Raw genomic sequence first — 14,608 nt, forward strand, 5'->3', positions numbered from 1 at the left:
TCGCAGGACTTTTCTGGATCCTTCCCAAATCCTCCAGAAGACTCTGGAGAGCATTTAAAGATGAGAATCTTTCTTGTGTTTGAGTCCCTAGGCTCCCCAGGAGAAACCCCTTTGGGTACACTTTCAGCCTGGACTTGCTCTTCAGGAAAACCGTGGCTCTGGGCTGGAATTGGTCACTTTTAGGCCTGGGCACTGTTCACAAGTTTGGCCAATCCCGAGTACTCAGCCTTACACGCAGGCCTGTGTCTGAAAGATCATTTCAGTTACAGGGTCAATATCTTAGATAAATGCAAAACCAAAACAATGTATAGGAGATAACTCATCTGTTCAAATAGTTTTTTTTTTTTTTCCTTGGTTTAGCAACCCTTAGAAGAATGTTCATTGGCAGAACGCTTTGGCTTGAATATCAGGATGTTTTTTAGAAATGCTCTTGGTTCTGGCCGGGCGCAGTGGCTCAGGCCTGTAACCCCAGAACTTTGGGAGGTCGAGGCAGGCGACTCACTTGAGGTCAGGAATTCGAGACCAGCCTGGCCAACATGGCGAAACCCCGTCTCTACTAAAATACAAAAATTAGCTGGGTGTGGTGGTGGCTGGCGCCTGTGATCCCAGCTACTCAGGAGGCTGAGGCAGGCGAATGGCTTGAACCTGGAGGTAGAGGTTGCAGTGAGCCAAGATTGTGCCACTGCATTCCAGCCTAGGTGACAAAGCAAGACTCCCTCTCAAAAAAAAAAAAAACACACACACACACATACACATATATAATATATGTATTATTGGTTCTAATACCCCTAAAGCAAAGAGCTCTCCTATGTACCCTTCCATGCACCCAGTAGTGTGGTGGGAAAGAAGGAATTCAGCATGCTTCCTTCTGGGCCTGGCAGACACCTACCAGGTGAGTGGAGCACTGTCATTGCCTGTCACCTGCTCCTGGAAGCTCTGCAGTGAAAGGGCATGTCGTCTTGTCTATACATCAACGTGCTTTGGGGGGCTTGTTAAGTAGTTGGGGTTTCTGTCAATGATCACACTGAATCGGGAAGTGGAGTTTTTGCATATTTGCAATAAAGCTCTTTCTACATCTACCTGTCCGACTGCTCACTTGGCAACCACAGAATGCTTCCAGTGTCCGCTGTGCTTCAGGAGGCGTTAGGCCAAGCGCCTATGCATCTCAGGGTGCAGACTGAGATAGGCACAGCAGACGCAAACCCAGCAGCATCTGGACCACGGGGGGCTTTGCCTCTCCACCAAACAAGACACAGACTTCTTGGTCCCTAAGGAAGTCCCCTTCAAACCTGCTGAGTTCTCATGTGGCTCCTGTACACTGGAGACTCGCCCCACCACCCCATGCCTTCCTGTGTTCTAGTGCTGACTTGGAAGAAAGGTAGTGTTGGTATGAAAAGTGTTACATTTCAGAGGCTTGGCACAAACGGTTGGCAGCAATGGAGGGACTGCAGTGTTTAGAGGCTGTGGCAGGAGGACCTGCTGGATGGAGGGACTGCAGTGTTTGTTTAGAGACTGTGGCGGGAGGACCTGTTGGATGGAGGGACTGCAATGTGTGTTTAGAGGCTGTGGCGGGAGGACCTGTTGGATGGATGGAGGGACTGCAGTGTGTGTTTAGAGGCTGTGGCGGGAGGACCTGTTGAATGGAGGGACTGCAGTGTGTGTTTAGAGGCTGTGGCGGGAGGACCTGTTAGATGGAGGGACTGCAGTGTTTGTTTAGAGACTGGCAGGAGGACCTGTTGGATGGATGGAGGGACTGCAGTGTTTGTTTAGAGGCTGTGGCGAGAGGACCTGTTGGATGGATGGAGGGACTGCAGTGTGTGTTTAGAGGCTGTGGCGGGAGGACCTGTTGGATGGAGGGACTGCAGTGTGTGTTTAGAGGCTGTGGTGGGAGGACCTGTTGGATGGATGGAGGAACTGCAGTGTTTGTTTAGAGGCTGTGGCGGGAGGACCTGTTGGATGGATGGAGGAACTGCAGTGTTTGTTTAGAGGCTGTGGCGGGAAGACCTGTTGGATGGATGGAGGAACTGCAAGTGTTTGTTTAGAGGCTGTGGCGGGAGGACCTGTTGGATGGATGGAGGGACTGCAGTGTGTGTTTAGAGGCTGTGGCGAGAGGACCTGTTGGATGGATGGAGGGACTGCAGTGTGTGTTTAGAGGCTGTGGTGGGAGGACCTGTTGGATGGAGGGACTGCAGTGTGTGTTTAGAGGCTGTGGCAGGAGGACCTGTTGGATGGATGGAGGGACTGCAGTGTTTGTTTAGAGGCTGTGGCGAGAGGACCTGTTGGATGGATGGAGGGACTGCAGTGTGTGTTTAGAGGCTGTGGTGGGAGGACCTGTTGGATGGAGGGACTGCAGTGTGTGTTTAGAGGCTGTGGCAGGAGGACCTGTTGGATGGATGGAGGGACTGCAGTGTTTGTTTAGAGGCTGTGGCGGGAGGACTTGTTGGATGGAGGGACTGCAGTGTGTGTTTAGAGGCTGTGGCGGGAGGACCTGTTGGATGGAAGGACTGCAGTGTGTGTTTAGAGGCTGTGGCGGGAGGACCTGTTAGATGGAGGGACTGCAGTGTTTGTTTAGAGACTGGCAGGAGGACCTGTTGGATGGATGGAAGGACTGCAGTGTGTGTTTAGAGGCTGTGGCGAGAGGACCTGTTGGATGGATGGAGGGACTGCAGTGTGTGTTTAGAGGCTGTGGCGGGAGGACCTGTTGGATGGAGGGACTGCAGTGTGTGTTTAGAGGCTGTGGCGGGAGGACCTGTTGGATGGAGGGACTGCAGTGTGTGTTTAGAGGCTTTGGCGGGAGGACCTGTTGGATGGAGGGACTGCAGTGTGTGTTTAGAGGCTGTGGCGGGAGGACCTGTTAGATGGAGGGACTGCAGTGTGTGTTTAGAGGCTTTGGCGGGAGGACCTGTTAAATGGAGGGACTGCAGTGTTTGTTTAGAGGCTGTGGTGGAAGGACCTCTTGCTCACTTCTCAGTAATGATTAGACAGTGAATTTAACATAGAAACAACTTAACAAAAAGAAAAGCTTTTCATATAGGGGGGCTTTTTTTGGTTTGTTTTTAGAAATGGGTTTGCTCTGTCACCCAGGCTGGAGTGCAGTGGTGCCACCACAGCTCACTGCCACCTTGAACTTCTGAGCCCAAGGGATCCTCCCACCTCAGCCTCCTGAGTAGCTGGGACTACAGGCACGCACCACTACACCAGGCTAATTTTAAACAACTTTTTTGTAGAGACAAGGGTCTTGCCATCTTGCCCAGGCTGGTCTCAAACTCCTGAGCTCAAGCAGTCCTCCCACCTCAGCCTCTTGAGAAGCTGGGACTACAGGCATGCACCGCCACACCCGGCTAATTAAAAAAAATTTTGGAGTGATGGGAGTCTTTCCATCTTGCCCACGGTGATCTTGAACTCCTAGGTTCAAGTGATCCTCCCACCTCAGCCTCCCAAGTGCTAGGATTACAGATGTGAGCCACCACGCCTGGTTATATAAAAAGAAAAGCTAAAACTAGTAAAGCACACTGATATTTTTGCTATATTTCTGCTATATACATATCCCTTTGAAAAGGGAAATAGGAATATTGAACTTAGTTTTTGCATAAAGGGCCATTTCCTCCCACTTAAAGTTGTTTCATTTTTAATCCTCTGCCAGCCATTCTTACAGGGCCAGTGGTAGTGGTGCTGATTAAAATAACACAAGTCTGCCAACAGTCCCAGACAGACATCGCAAATGGCACCTTCCACAGTTCAGGACTGTGTGCTTCCCTCCAAGGAGGTCTGCCTCAGATGCCTCCCCCTCTCCTCCCTCCCAGCCCCTTTCTGGAGGCCAGGGCGAGTGCGTTTCCATCAAGCGTAGGAGTCAGCACTTCCTCACAGCCTTCCCGTGCCCTCCCAGCACCAGGCTCACATGGCCGCTCCTACCCATTGCATCCGCCTTTTGTGATGCGGGTCTGAATGGCCACAGCTCCACATCGTGCCTGGACCCATCATCTGGCTTAGAGGGCCTGTCACAGCAGACCTGGAAACTCATTTTCTGTGTAGAGCAGGTTGCATTGCTGATGCTGTTTTAATAGAGCCTAGAGCCCAGAGCCCAGGAAATGGTTTTAAACATGATTTTGCCTTCCCTCTTTCCTCTTCTTTAAAAAGCACCACTCCTTGGTGATGCTTGGTGATTGTTGCGCAGCTTGCAAATATACCTAAGGTCACTGAACTGTACATTTAAAACGGTTAGCATGGCAAATTTTATGCTACATGTAATTTACTGTCATAAAAAAACCTCATTCCTCTAGAAATTGCAGATTTTATTGAAAAGTTTATATTATTAAGTATATGAGAATTTGATTTGTACTCTGGGTTTAATGTTCCTGTGGTAGAATGGGTTATTAATAAAACTAGCAGTCGTTAGTACCTTCCATTTGAGATGTTAAAAACAAAGTTTGCCAGAGTCAGATGACAGTGCATTCTGTACCATCACCGCTGTGCGAGATGGCTGTGAGTGAATACACCTCTGTGTGTATTTCATTCCAAAAGCACGGGGAGTGCTGTCTGGAGAAGGCTCGGCAGCTTTCATGTTGGCATCGTAGGTGTTTGGTGGAGATTCAGGAGGATCCAGATGGGATAGTGGTGCCCCTAAAATCGGGGGCAGTGCCGGGCACTCTGGACGCATGTACTGGCCCAGCTGCAGGGCAGTCCGTGTCATCCTTGGGGCCTCTGTGTCCTCATCATCAAAGCTGTTTTAACATGGAGCTGAAACCTCATGGGGATGGTAAAAAGCAGATGAAATAATATACGTGAAAGAGCTGCGACAAATACTAAGAACTTCACAACTAAAAGTAAGGAGCAAGGAAAGAGCAAAAATGCAGACACAGACACATTCTCTCCCGTCAAGCTGTGAAGCACATCGTAGCCCTCGGTGATGAAAAGCCATGTGTTCTGGACACATCTCACCCCCACCCCATATTCATCGTCACTTATAATATTCATTTGTAATAGCGCCTCTTCTTCATGGAGGCCTGCCACAGTCTGAGTAAACAGAAGAGTGATCTTGTCCCTGTGGTGTTCACAAAACAAGCCCTAGGAATTGTGTAAGGCACACACAGTGTCCAGGCCCTGGATCTGGGATGACCAGTCTCTGTCGTGTGATGCTCCGCCCTCGTGCTGACCGCTTGATCCACGACCCCACATTAGCAGGAGGTGCTCTCGGTCTGAAGCCTCGTTCGGTACCTTGTTGTTCCACGTCCCCAGCCTAGACGGGCAGACGAGATTGGGCCCTACAGCAGAATGCTTTCCGTTACAGCCGAATAATAGGTATTTGTAGACACGTGAATGAAGGAGTTCTGCAAGCCATGTGGCCCTGCATGATCAGCATTTTTGGAGTTTTATGTTTTCATTCCTTTAGCTATCTACATGATATGCCCAGGCATCCCATTTCAGGGTAACTGAAGTGAAGCCAATGCAGATTCGTCTCCACAGCCTATGGTGTGTTCTTGTTTGGTCTGTCCCCTGTCTCTTTCTATCCCTTTGTTTCCTGCTACCCTTTCTCCTCTCCCCTCTCCCTGCAACAAAGGACCAGCCTTGATGATGCCGCTGGAGGGGCTTTGTGAGCCGAGCTCTCCCAGGGTCCTTGGGGCCTCCCTTCTAGCACATGGGCCCTGCATGCAGCCCACGGTGTCTGAGGACACCCCCAGCTGAAAGCGTTCTACTTGGCGGAACTGGTTCTGATACTGTCCCGCTCTTGTCAGTTATTTCCAGGAGCAGGCAGAGCAGTGTGTGTACATGATCCCTCGTGTGTTATGCTTATTAAATTTTACTGGCCAACATGCCAGGAATTCTCGTGAACTTCATTATTTCTGAAAGCGACAGCAAAACCTCTTGTGGATTACTGAAATGGCCACATAGAGGCAATGTAGGTAGCCAGGGAAAGGGATCACAATCTCAATGCTAGAATAATTGTACTTGGTAGTATAAGGATCCTGTGTTTTGCTCAGTGCTGAGAGGAACCCACCTGCTTATCCTTGGCAGTGTAGCAAACTCATGGATCAGACAGCCCTGTCATTTTTTAAACCTTTGAATGTAATGCATTATTTAAAAAGAAAGAAGAGTTACACTTTCAATTAGATTTCATTTGGTAAAAAGTGAAATTTTCTGTGCATTTTAGTAGTAAACAACAATTCACTTAGTGCCTTTCTTCCTAAAATGGCACCGTGATATCAGCTTCACATATGATACTTTTACATGACCAAAGTCTCATTGAAATAAATATCGACCGGCATTCCTATCCCTACTTTAAAGAGAGATTAAGTTTTGAATTTAAAAAACACCCCACCTTTCTCCCTGATAACAAAAATTTTTTATTCTACTTTAAGTTCTGGGTACACGTGCACAACGTGCAGATTTATTACATACGTATACATGTGCCATGTTGGTGTGCTGCACCCATTAACTCGTCATTTACAAAATTATTGCACATTTGTTTGTAGAACATTAAGAGAAATCCGATGAAGATGGGAGAAAATAAACCCTTCCTAATCCCCCACTTGGGGATGCGCGTTCGCTCCACTCGGTGACGCGTGCTCACTTGCTCGCTCTGTCTGTTTTCCAGTCTCTTTTGATGGGTCGCTTTAGTCAGCCCACTCAGACTCACATTTTGTGCTTTGCTTTTTTGTGGGTGATGGAGTTCACGTCACATAACCTGAACACCATAAGGGGCCGGGCGCGGTGGCTCACGCCTGTAATCCCAGCACTTTGGGAGTCTGAGGCGGGTGGATCACAAGGTCAGGAGATCAAGACCATCCTGGCTAACACAGTGAAACCCCATCTCTACTAAAAATACAAAAAAATTAGCTGGGCGTGGTGGCGGGCACCTGTAGTCCTAGCTACTCGGGAGGCTGACGCAGGAGAATGGTGTGAACCCAGAAGGTGAAGCTTGCAGTGAGCCGAGATTGCGCCACTGCACTCCAGCCTGGGCAACAGAGCGAGACCGCGTTTCAAAAAATTAATAATAATAATAAAATAAATAAATAAACCATAAGACACCATGAAAGACCTGGTGGACACTGATACAATCCTAGGGTAAGTAGGGGCCTGCAAAGAGGAAAACCGGGAAGAAAACAGAGTTGACTGAGACGTAACCAGCCTGTGCCGTCAGAAGGGCCTTGGGGATGAGACGGACAGTTTTCCAGGCTTACAGTCGGCCTCCGGAGACAGTTCAGCAGTGGTGTCTCTCTCCAGAGGACTTTCCGGTGAAAACTGACCGCCTGAGTTGATTTCTTCTTTCCTTCTGTGTTACAGCTCCAGCTTACTCTTTGGTTGTGACCAGCAGCTAAGTCACACTCTCTTTTCCCGAATGTTCTGCCCTTTAGGTAGCTGCAATCAACCCAAATCACCCTCTTGCTCAGATGCCTTTGCCTCCGTCAATGAAAAACTGCATCCAGCTGGCAGCCTGCGAGGCCACCGAGCTGCTGCCCATGATCCCCGACCTCCCGGCTGACCTGTTCACCTCCTGCCTCACCACCCCCATCAAGATCGCCCTGCGCTGGTGAGTGGCCCCTGCTGTGCCCGCTGGGACCCACTCACCTGGGTTTTCCCACAGGAATCCCAGCCCATGTGGGTCCCAGGCATTCACCTCGTCCCAGGAGCCCACGTGACAGACATGAGTGTACCCCGTCTTCTTTTTGTGTCATTCAGGATTCAGGATTCCCAGTGGAGGCTTGGGTTTTACTCTTTGAGAGTTCAAGATGCTTTCTTCCTTCTCATCTGTTCGTGGGTAGCTCACTGCTTTGTGATTTCCAAGAACACCCTCCCCTTACCTTTGTTCATTTCAGAGATGTCTTAGTACCAGGATTGGTCATGCTGGAAACTGGACTTTCTTTCGGGGGAAGAAAAGGCTACTATGAAAAAGGAAGTCATTTAATTCCTTGCTTGAGTTGAAGCATAATCTTTCAATTTATTTTTAGCAATGAAAAAAAGCCATGGTTTTTCTATCTCCATCCTTTTTAAAAGTTATAGCCATTGGAAACATAACTGAAGAAATGTGTGTGATATTCCAAGACGGTAGAAGCCACATTTCAGTCCCGACATCACCAGCAGAACGCACAATGGGATGTGTGTGTTTCCTGCCTCCAAATCCAATATTCTCCCCTAGACCATCTTGCCACTCTTTAATAACTACTTTCCCATTTTATGTTTTGCTGAAAAGCTTGTATGTCATGGCTGTTACCGGCTAGTAGATAAATACCTCTCCCTTGAGGTGCCGTGCGAATGGTGCAGCTGTGCAGCAGACACTGTGCTGTCGGCCGAGGACACTCTTGAGGCTTCTGTCAAGATGGCCTAACACTCCAGGCAGTCTCCTGCCTTCTCACCCACAGTCCTGCTTGAGGCCAGGAGTTCGAGACTAGCCTGGCCAACATGGGACTGGTGGAGCCTTTTATTCCATCATCTCCTGTCTTCGGGGGCACCGAAGCAGTCGTGCAGGAAATCGGGAGTGGGGGACGGGAAAGTGAGTGGGAATGAGGCCTGTTCCATGGCAGTGTCCATTGTGCGTCTGCGGAAGCTTCAGCCTACGGGCCCTGGGTGATTCTCTGCTTGGTTCTTCTTCTATAGTAGTTTTTCTTGTCTGTCTGTCTGTTTTGTGTTGCTGTAACAGCATGCAACAGGCTGAGTAACTTATAGTGAATTTGCTTTGCACTCTTTAGATTGATATATGATAGTTGTACGTATTTTGGGGGTCTAGGTGATATTTTGATCCATGCATACAATGCGTAACGATCAAAATCAGGGTAACTGGGATCTATCCAACTTATCCATCACCTCAAACATTTATCTTTTCTTTTCAATACTGTTTTTTCTACCTCTCAATGCCTCTTTCAACAACATGAAGCTGAACCAGGTACTATGAGCACTCAGCTAATTTCTGGTTTGTATGAAGGCGCTTTCTGTGTGTGCTGATAGTTGTTACACTGGTGTCCTTGCTGCGGGAAAACTGGCGCACTGGAATGTTTGAAATAAAGAACACAGTAGATGGGACCCATAGCAGGAGAGACACTGCTGGAGCCAAATGAATGGCCTGGAAGGCTACAGTGGGGGCTCACAGGAGGCCATGGGAAAGGATCGAGATGGGAAATAGAAAAGCCAGGAGATGCAGAGTAGGGAGGTAGAGGCCCCAACATGCAGACTGGAGGCGTCCCGTGTTGAGAGAACAAGCACAAACCCAGTGCATTTGCTCGAGTAGACAGGTGTCTCTCAGGCACTTCATTCTCCCGCCGTGAGTGGTAAGGACTTGGCTTCCCTCCGCGCACAGCCGTGCGCTCCTAAAGATGCCTGGGCCAGATGTGGCAGTGTGTCCTGGAGTCCCAGCTACTCGGAAGACTGAGGCAGGAGGATCATTTGAGCCCAGAAGTTTGAGACCAGCCCTGGGAACACAGGGAAACCCCATCTGTAAAATAAAATAAAATAAAATAAAATAAAATAAAATAAACAAGCAGGCTTTCACACTGAGGCTGCTGGCCTTGTTATTCTGAAATGAGTACCTGCCCTCTGATTGGGGAATGTGCTTTCTCTCTACCAAGATGTGGTGCATCATCCCAGTAGCCTCTGAAATCCTTGTAGGAGTTAGGACACAGTCAGATTTTTTAAAGTAAGCATTTAGTAGGAAGTGCAGTGAAAAGCAAACCAATACAGTTACCATAAGAGGGACTTCGAAATCAATATGCCACAGTGGCAGACAGTGGTCATCAGATAACCACTGCCTGGAACAATTGAGTGGTGTCTCAGGTGGCAGCTCTTTTACAATAAACTGCTTTCCCCCATACTGAAGTACTGAAAGTAGGTTGAACGACATTTTGCTGGGTATCTGTAGCCTGTGAGTGGTAATGGACTATGTTCATTAAAGAATTATCAAGTGAAATGTGTAGTTTTATGTGAGCTAAGTTAAAAACCACCAGAGTTTTTTTTTCCAGTGGAAGGGTGAGATAGTTTGTCAGACAGTAATTACATATGTTTTTAGGATTACGGTTTTATTTTTTCATTTTGAAAAGTCAATTTATTTTCTAATTAAAAATGAAATACACATTCTTTTCAGAAAATTACTAAAAAGTTAAAAGTAGAAAAAAATTATCCAAGATTTTACCATCTAAGGACAACTAGTGTTCACTTTTTGATGTATTGCCTGTTGACCTTTTTTCTGTGCATGTACATTTTGCAGTGATGTAAGTGGACAGAATTTAGCCAGAGCCTAGGGCTTTAGGACTTAGGCATCAGGAGTATGAGGGTGGGAAGGTTCAGCCTAGCACTCTGATGGAAGTCGGCAGACTTGGTTCTGTGAAGGGGCAGACACACTTGGGTTAGGCTTTTTGGGCCAGACAGTCCCAAGTCTGCTGTTGGCAGCATGAAAGAGCCACGGGCAATATATAAACCAGTGAGCATGGCTGTGTTCCAGTGAAGCTTGCTTTTTTTTTTTTTTGAGACCAAGTCTTGCTCTGTTGCCCAGGCTGAAGTGCAGTGGTGCGATCTCGGCTCACTGCAACCTCTGCCTCCTCGGTTCAAGCGATTCTCCTGCCTCAGCCTCCCGAGTAGCTAGGACTACAGGCACCCGCCACCATGACTGGCTAATTTTTGTATTTTTAGTAGAGGCAAGGTTTTACCATGTTGGCCAGGCTGATCTCAAACTCCTGACCTCAGTTGATCCGCCTGCCTCAGCCTTCCAAAGTGCCGGGATTACAGGCATGAGCCACCGCACCAGGCCTCCGTCAAGTTTTCTTTAAGAAAACAGGCAGTTGGCCAGATTTGGCCCGGGAGCTGTAGCTTGGCACTTCCTGCTTCAGAAAAGGGAACCAGGATTGGGCTGCAGATGACGACTGTGCGTATCTGCCGGTCGGCAGGTGACCTGGAGAAGGGCGATGCTCAGGAAGGTGGATTTCCTCCCTCCCTCCCTCCCTTTACTATGTAAATAAGAGAACGGTTTCTAAGCACGCTGCTCTCATTATGCTGGCACAGCTGCTACAGAGTGCGGTGTGCTGGGTAAATAGCATACAGCTTTGCTTCATTTGGACACAATGTGTACATGTGTATTTGGTGGCAAGTGTAGTTATGAATCTTATTTGATGATGAACTAGTTGTTGGAAGACATTGTTCTCTAATTTGTTTTTCATTTTTGCCTCAGTCTTTTTCATTTTCAAAAACTGATTTCAATAATTCCAAAATGAGCAATGACATTACTTTCCATATAAATTATTATCTTACTCACCGTGTAGGTCAATACAGTGTGAGAATCCAAAATATATGTTTTCCCTTGGCTGTTTTCTACTTCTTTGATGGAGTGGCATAATACCATTTTAGATTTATTATGGGTCTATTTGTATACTACTGAAAATTATAACCCAGTGGGACTTAATTTGCTGTGGGACTTGCTATAAAACAGATTGATGTCTATTGCACTGTGCTGCATGCACTAGTATTGTCTATTAATGAAAATGATAGACATTATTTTGGATTGAAGAGAGGTCAAAAAACTTATTTCCTTTCTTTCAATTAAGTTGAAGGATTTCCGGGAGTATAAATGTTGATGATAGAGCATTAACGTGGATTTGTCAGCGTGGAAAGTTTCGCTCCCGCATTGCCTGGAGGAGACGGAAGATGCACAGATCTCCTGGCGCGCAGGTGGGGTGGAGGCTCAGCATGGCTCTATCTGGCCAGGCTAAGCGGTTTGCAGTGCCTGTCTCATTTCAGACATTTGCTGTGACATTTGCTTCGTATTTTTTCTTGATGACTCAACCAAGAGTCATTCAGAATTACCTTTAGAAACATAAATTCTTGTGGTTTTGATGACAGAGTTAACCATTTGTTCTCCAAGGAGTCTTCTAAAATATATCTGCTTTGCCAGAGAACACACTTTGTTCTGCCCATTCAGTGCTCTCGGGTCTTTTGCCGCTTCCTTTCAACAGCAGTCCAGTGACTGTGTCTTCATGCATTATGTGTGAAGGGAGAGGAGCTCACTGCTCCTCCCAGAGAGTGAAGTAACCGGGACACATTATTGAATAAAATGCTTTTTTGTAGTATCCGACTCTGTCTTAGACCTTAATAGTAGGCGAGTTTAATTTGGAATTCGCGTCTGGAGAAACGGCTTTATGATGTGGAGCCTTTCACAGTAGAGCCTCAGCATCATGGATCTCACACAGTCCCCGCGGCGGCTTCCAAGCCGTTTCCAAAGAATATTTTTTCTCCCCAAACTAGACAGTGTTCTCTCACTGTTCCAGTCTCTTGACATACACTCAATTAAGATGAATATCATAATGTATTGTAATAGAGCTCCCTTTTAAAAAGATGACATGTAAAAACCGTCTGATGGATGCGGTAAGAAAGGGAATTGAAGCAGACGGAGGGGCACGGGCTGCTGACTCCCCGGCTGAACCCCGTCCTCGGGTGCCACAGGAAAGAGGGAGATTGATGGATCCTGGAGGGAGCCCACTCAGCAGCACAGCCGGAGACCTTGCTGCACCCTTGAGATGGCTGGGTCCCCACTGGGGGTTGGGGTGAGGGGTGAGACCGGAGGAGACAGTGGAGCTGGTGAGGGCCCCAGGGTGCCGGCGAGGCGGAGGGCGCTCGGCTCTCCTCCATTGCCCTTGATATACATGGCCTGCTGCGCTGTGTCTGGGGCTCAGAAAGACGGAAAATAAGAGGGAGGAAAGAGGGTTTGTCCCGCCGCCCTCGTGAAGAGAAGCAATCCAATAACAAATATATTCAAAGTGATAAAAGACAATTGGAAACATGAAGAAGAAACAGGAAGAAAGACCAGTTGGAAGCGTTGAGTATGAAAAATGTAATTGGTGGAATAATTGAAGAGATAGATTGAAAAGCAACATTATAGACAGGCCCAGGAGTAAACCAGGAAGCTGGGAAGCTTGTTTGAGGAATTCCCAGCAAAAGGACGGAGCTAGAGGGAAGGGGAGAAAAGCGAGAGGCAGAGACCAAGTTTAAATATCTAAGGAAAGAAAATTTTCTTCTCTCTAAAAAAAGGTAGAAAAGGAGAAAAGACAAGCTTAGTAAATAGAAAGTGTAAGATACGATGGCTAAAATGTTTTAGAGTAAAGTTGTAACTATAAATGAATTGAACTCACCTCTCAAAGGGCCATGATTCTTGTGTTGGTTAAAATTATGATACAGCAGTCTCTTGTCCATGAGACACACATTTAAAGCAAAACATTTAATCCTGGGCAAAACAGCAAGACCCTGTCTCTACTAAAAATTTAAAAATTAGCTGGACATGGTGGCTTACGCCTGTGGTCTCAGCTCCTCCGGAGCCTAAGGCAGGAGGATCACTTGAGCCCAGGAGTTCAAGGCTGCAGTGAGCTGTGATCACGTCACCGCACTCCAGTCTGGGTGACGGGGCAAGACCCCTTTCAAAGGTTGGAAATCAAAGAATGAAAAAGAGAAATATGAGCTAAAATCTGAGGTAGCTAGTTCCAATATGACTCAAAGCAGAAGCTGAGATAAATTATTGAAAGGGGCAAAGAAAAATGTTGTATTGTGGTAAAAGGAACAGGAAAGCAGGAAGGTATATAAGATCATGAATCTGTGTGCATCTGACAACATGGCCTTGAACTAAGTAAGATGAGAACGGAAGTAAGTATGGATCGAAGCAGATGAGTGAGAAATGTGCTTAGATACAGAGACACCAAGTACAGACAAAGGAAGCAAACCAAAGAAGACTTTAGTCACCTTATTAATTTGCCAGACCCCGTAGAGGCACACAGGGCCATACCTCCAGCAGGGAATGTGGACATATGTGGACCATTCACAGAAATAGATCATGCACGTGACTACAAAGAAAGCTTTACTAATCCAGAAGAATCAGCTTCATGTAAACTCCATGGCAGACCACACACAGTGAAGCTAGAACTCGGTAACAAAAGGAGAGCTTTAACAAAAGTCTGCAAACTAAAATCTTAAAATCCTTGGATTAAAGAGGAAATACTTTAAAACTGATAAAATACAGCCAAATGTTAGTAATAGCACTTTTCCTGTCTGTGGGGCGTATGTAGCCAAAGCAGGCGAGGATTTAATAAGTTTAGTCAGAAAACAAAGATTAAAAAAACAAGAAAAATTAAATGTTCGCCTTAAAGAGCCAGGGGAAAACTGCGATAAACAGATGAAAAGCAAAATGAAGAGAGCGAATCTGGAAGATACAGGCAACCCTACGCTGTCTATTGCATCTCTGCATCCACAGGGTCTCATTTCCCGAGAGCCCTGCCAGTGTGGGAAGAGGCGTCCGGGGCCTCTGAACACTCTTCTTCCAGATTGTCAGCTAGGCACTTGCTCTCCGTTCTTCCTTTGAGAGACCTGGTTGTCTCAGTTCTTGATCCTTGCTCATACCAGGCTTTGAGAGCTGAGTGCTTCATTTTGACTTTGCACCATCCAGGTCGAAGGCTTCACTTCTCTCACCTCTGCTGAGCCACTTACCACTTGTCCAACTGTTTCTTTTTGGTTGACATTTTACAATTACAGGGATAACAGTAGCTAGCATTTGTCAAGCATCGCTGGAGCCATTCCACTAATGAACTCATCTAACACCACACGCCTGTGAGGTGTGGACTACCATTAGTGCTGCTTTCAGGATGAGGAA

At 47.0% G+C, this 14,608-nt stretch overlaps 1 protein-coding gene across 4 annotated transcripts in view; it reads left to right on the plus strand.

The window, feature by feature from the left end:
* Positions 1-14,608, plus strand: part of RPTOR (regulatory associated protein of MTOR complex 1) — a 418,953-nt gene that overhangs the window by 203,244 nt on the left and 201,101 nt on the right. For all 4 annotated transcript variants that reach the window (XM_033182532.1, XM_033182531.1, XM_033182533.1 and 1 more), the window contains one exon: positions 7,353-7,528. In XM_033182532.1, the coding sequence (XP_033038423.1) occupies positions 7,353-7,528 (176 nt within the window). The remainder of the gene's footprint in view (positions 1-7,352; positions 7,529-14,608) is intronic.

Source organism: Trachypithecus francoisi, unplaced genomic scaffold (assembly GCF_009764315.1).
Source record: "Trachypithecus francoisi isolate TF-2019V2 unplaced genomic scaffold, Tfra_2.0 Lachesis_group20, whole genome shotgun sequence".
Classification (NCBI taxonomy): Eukaryota; Metazoa; Chordata; class Mammalia; order Primates; family Cercopithecidae; genus Trachypithecus; species Trachypithecus francoisi.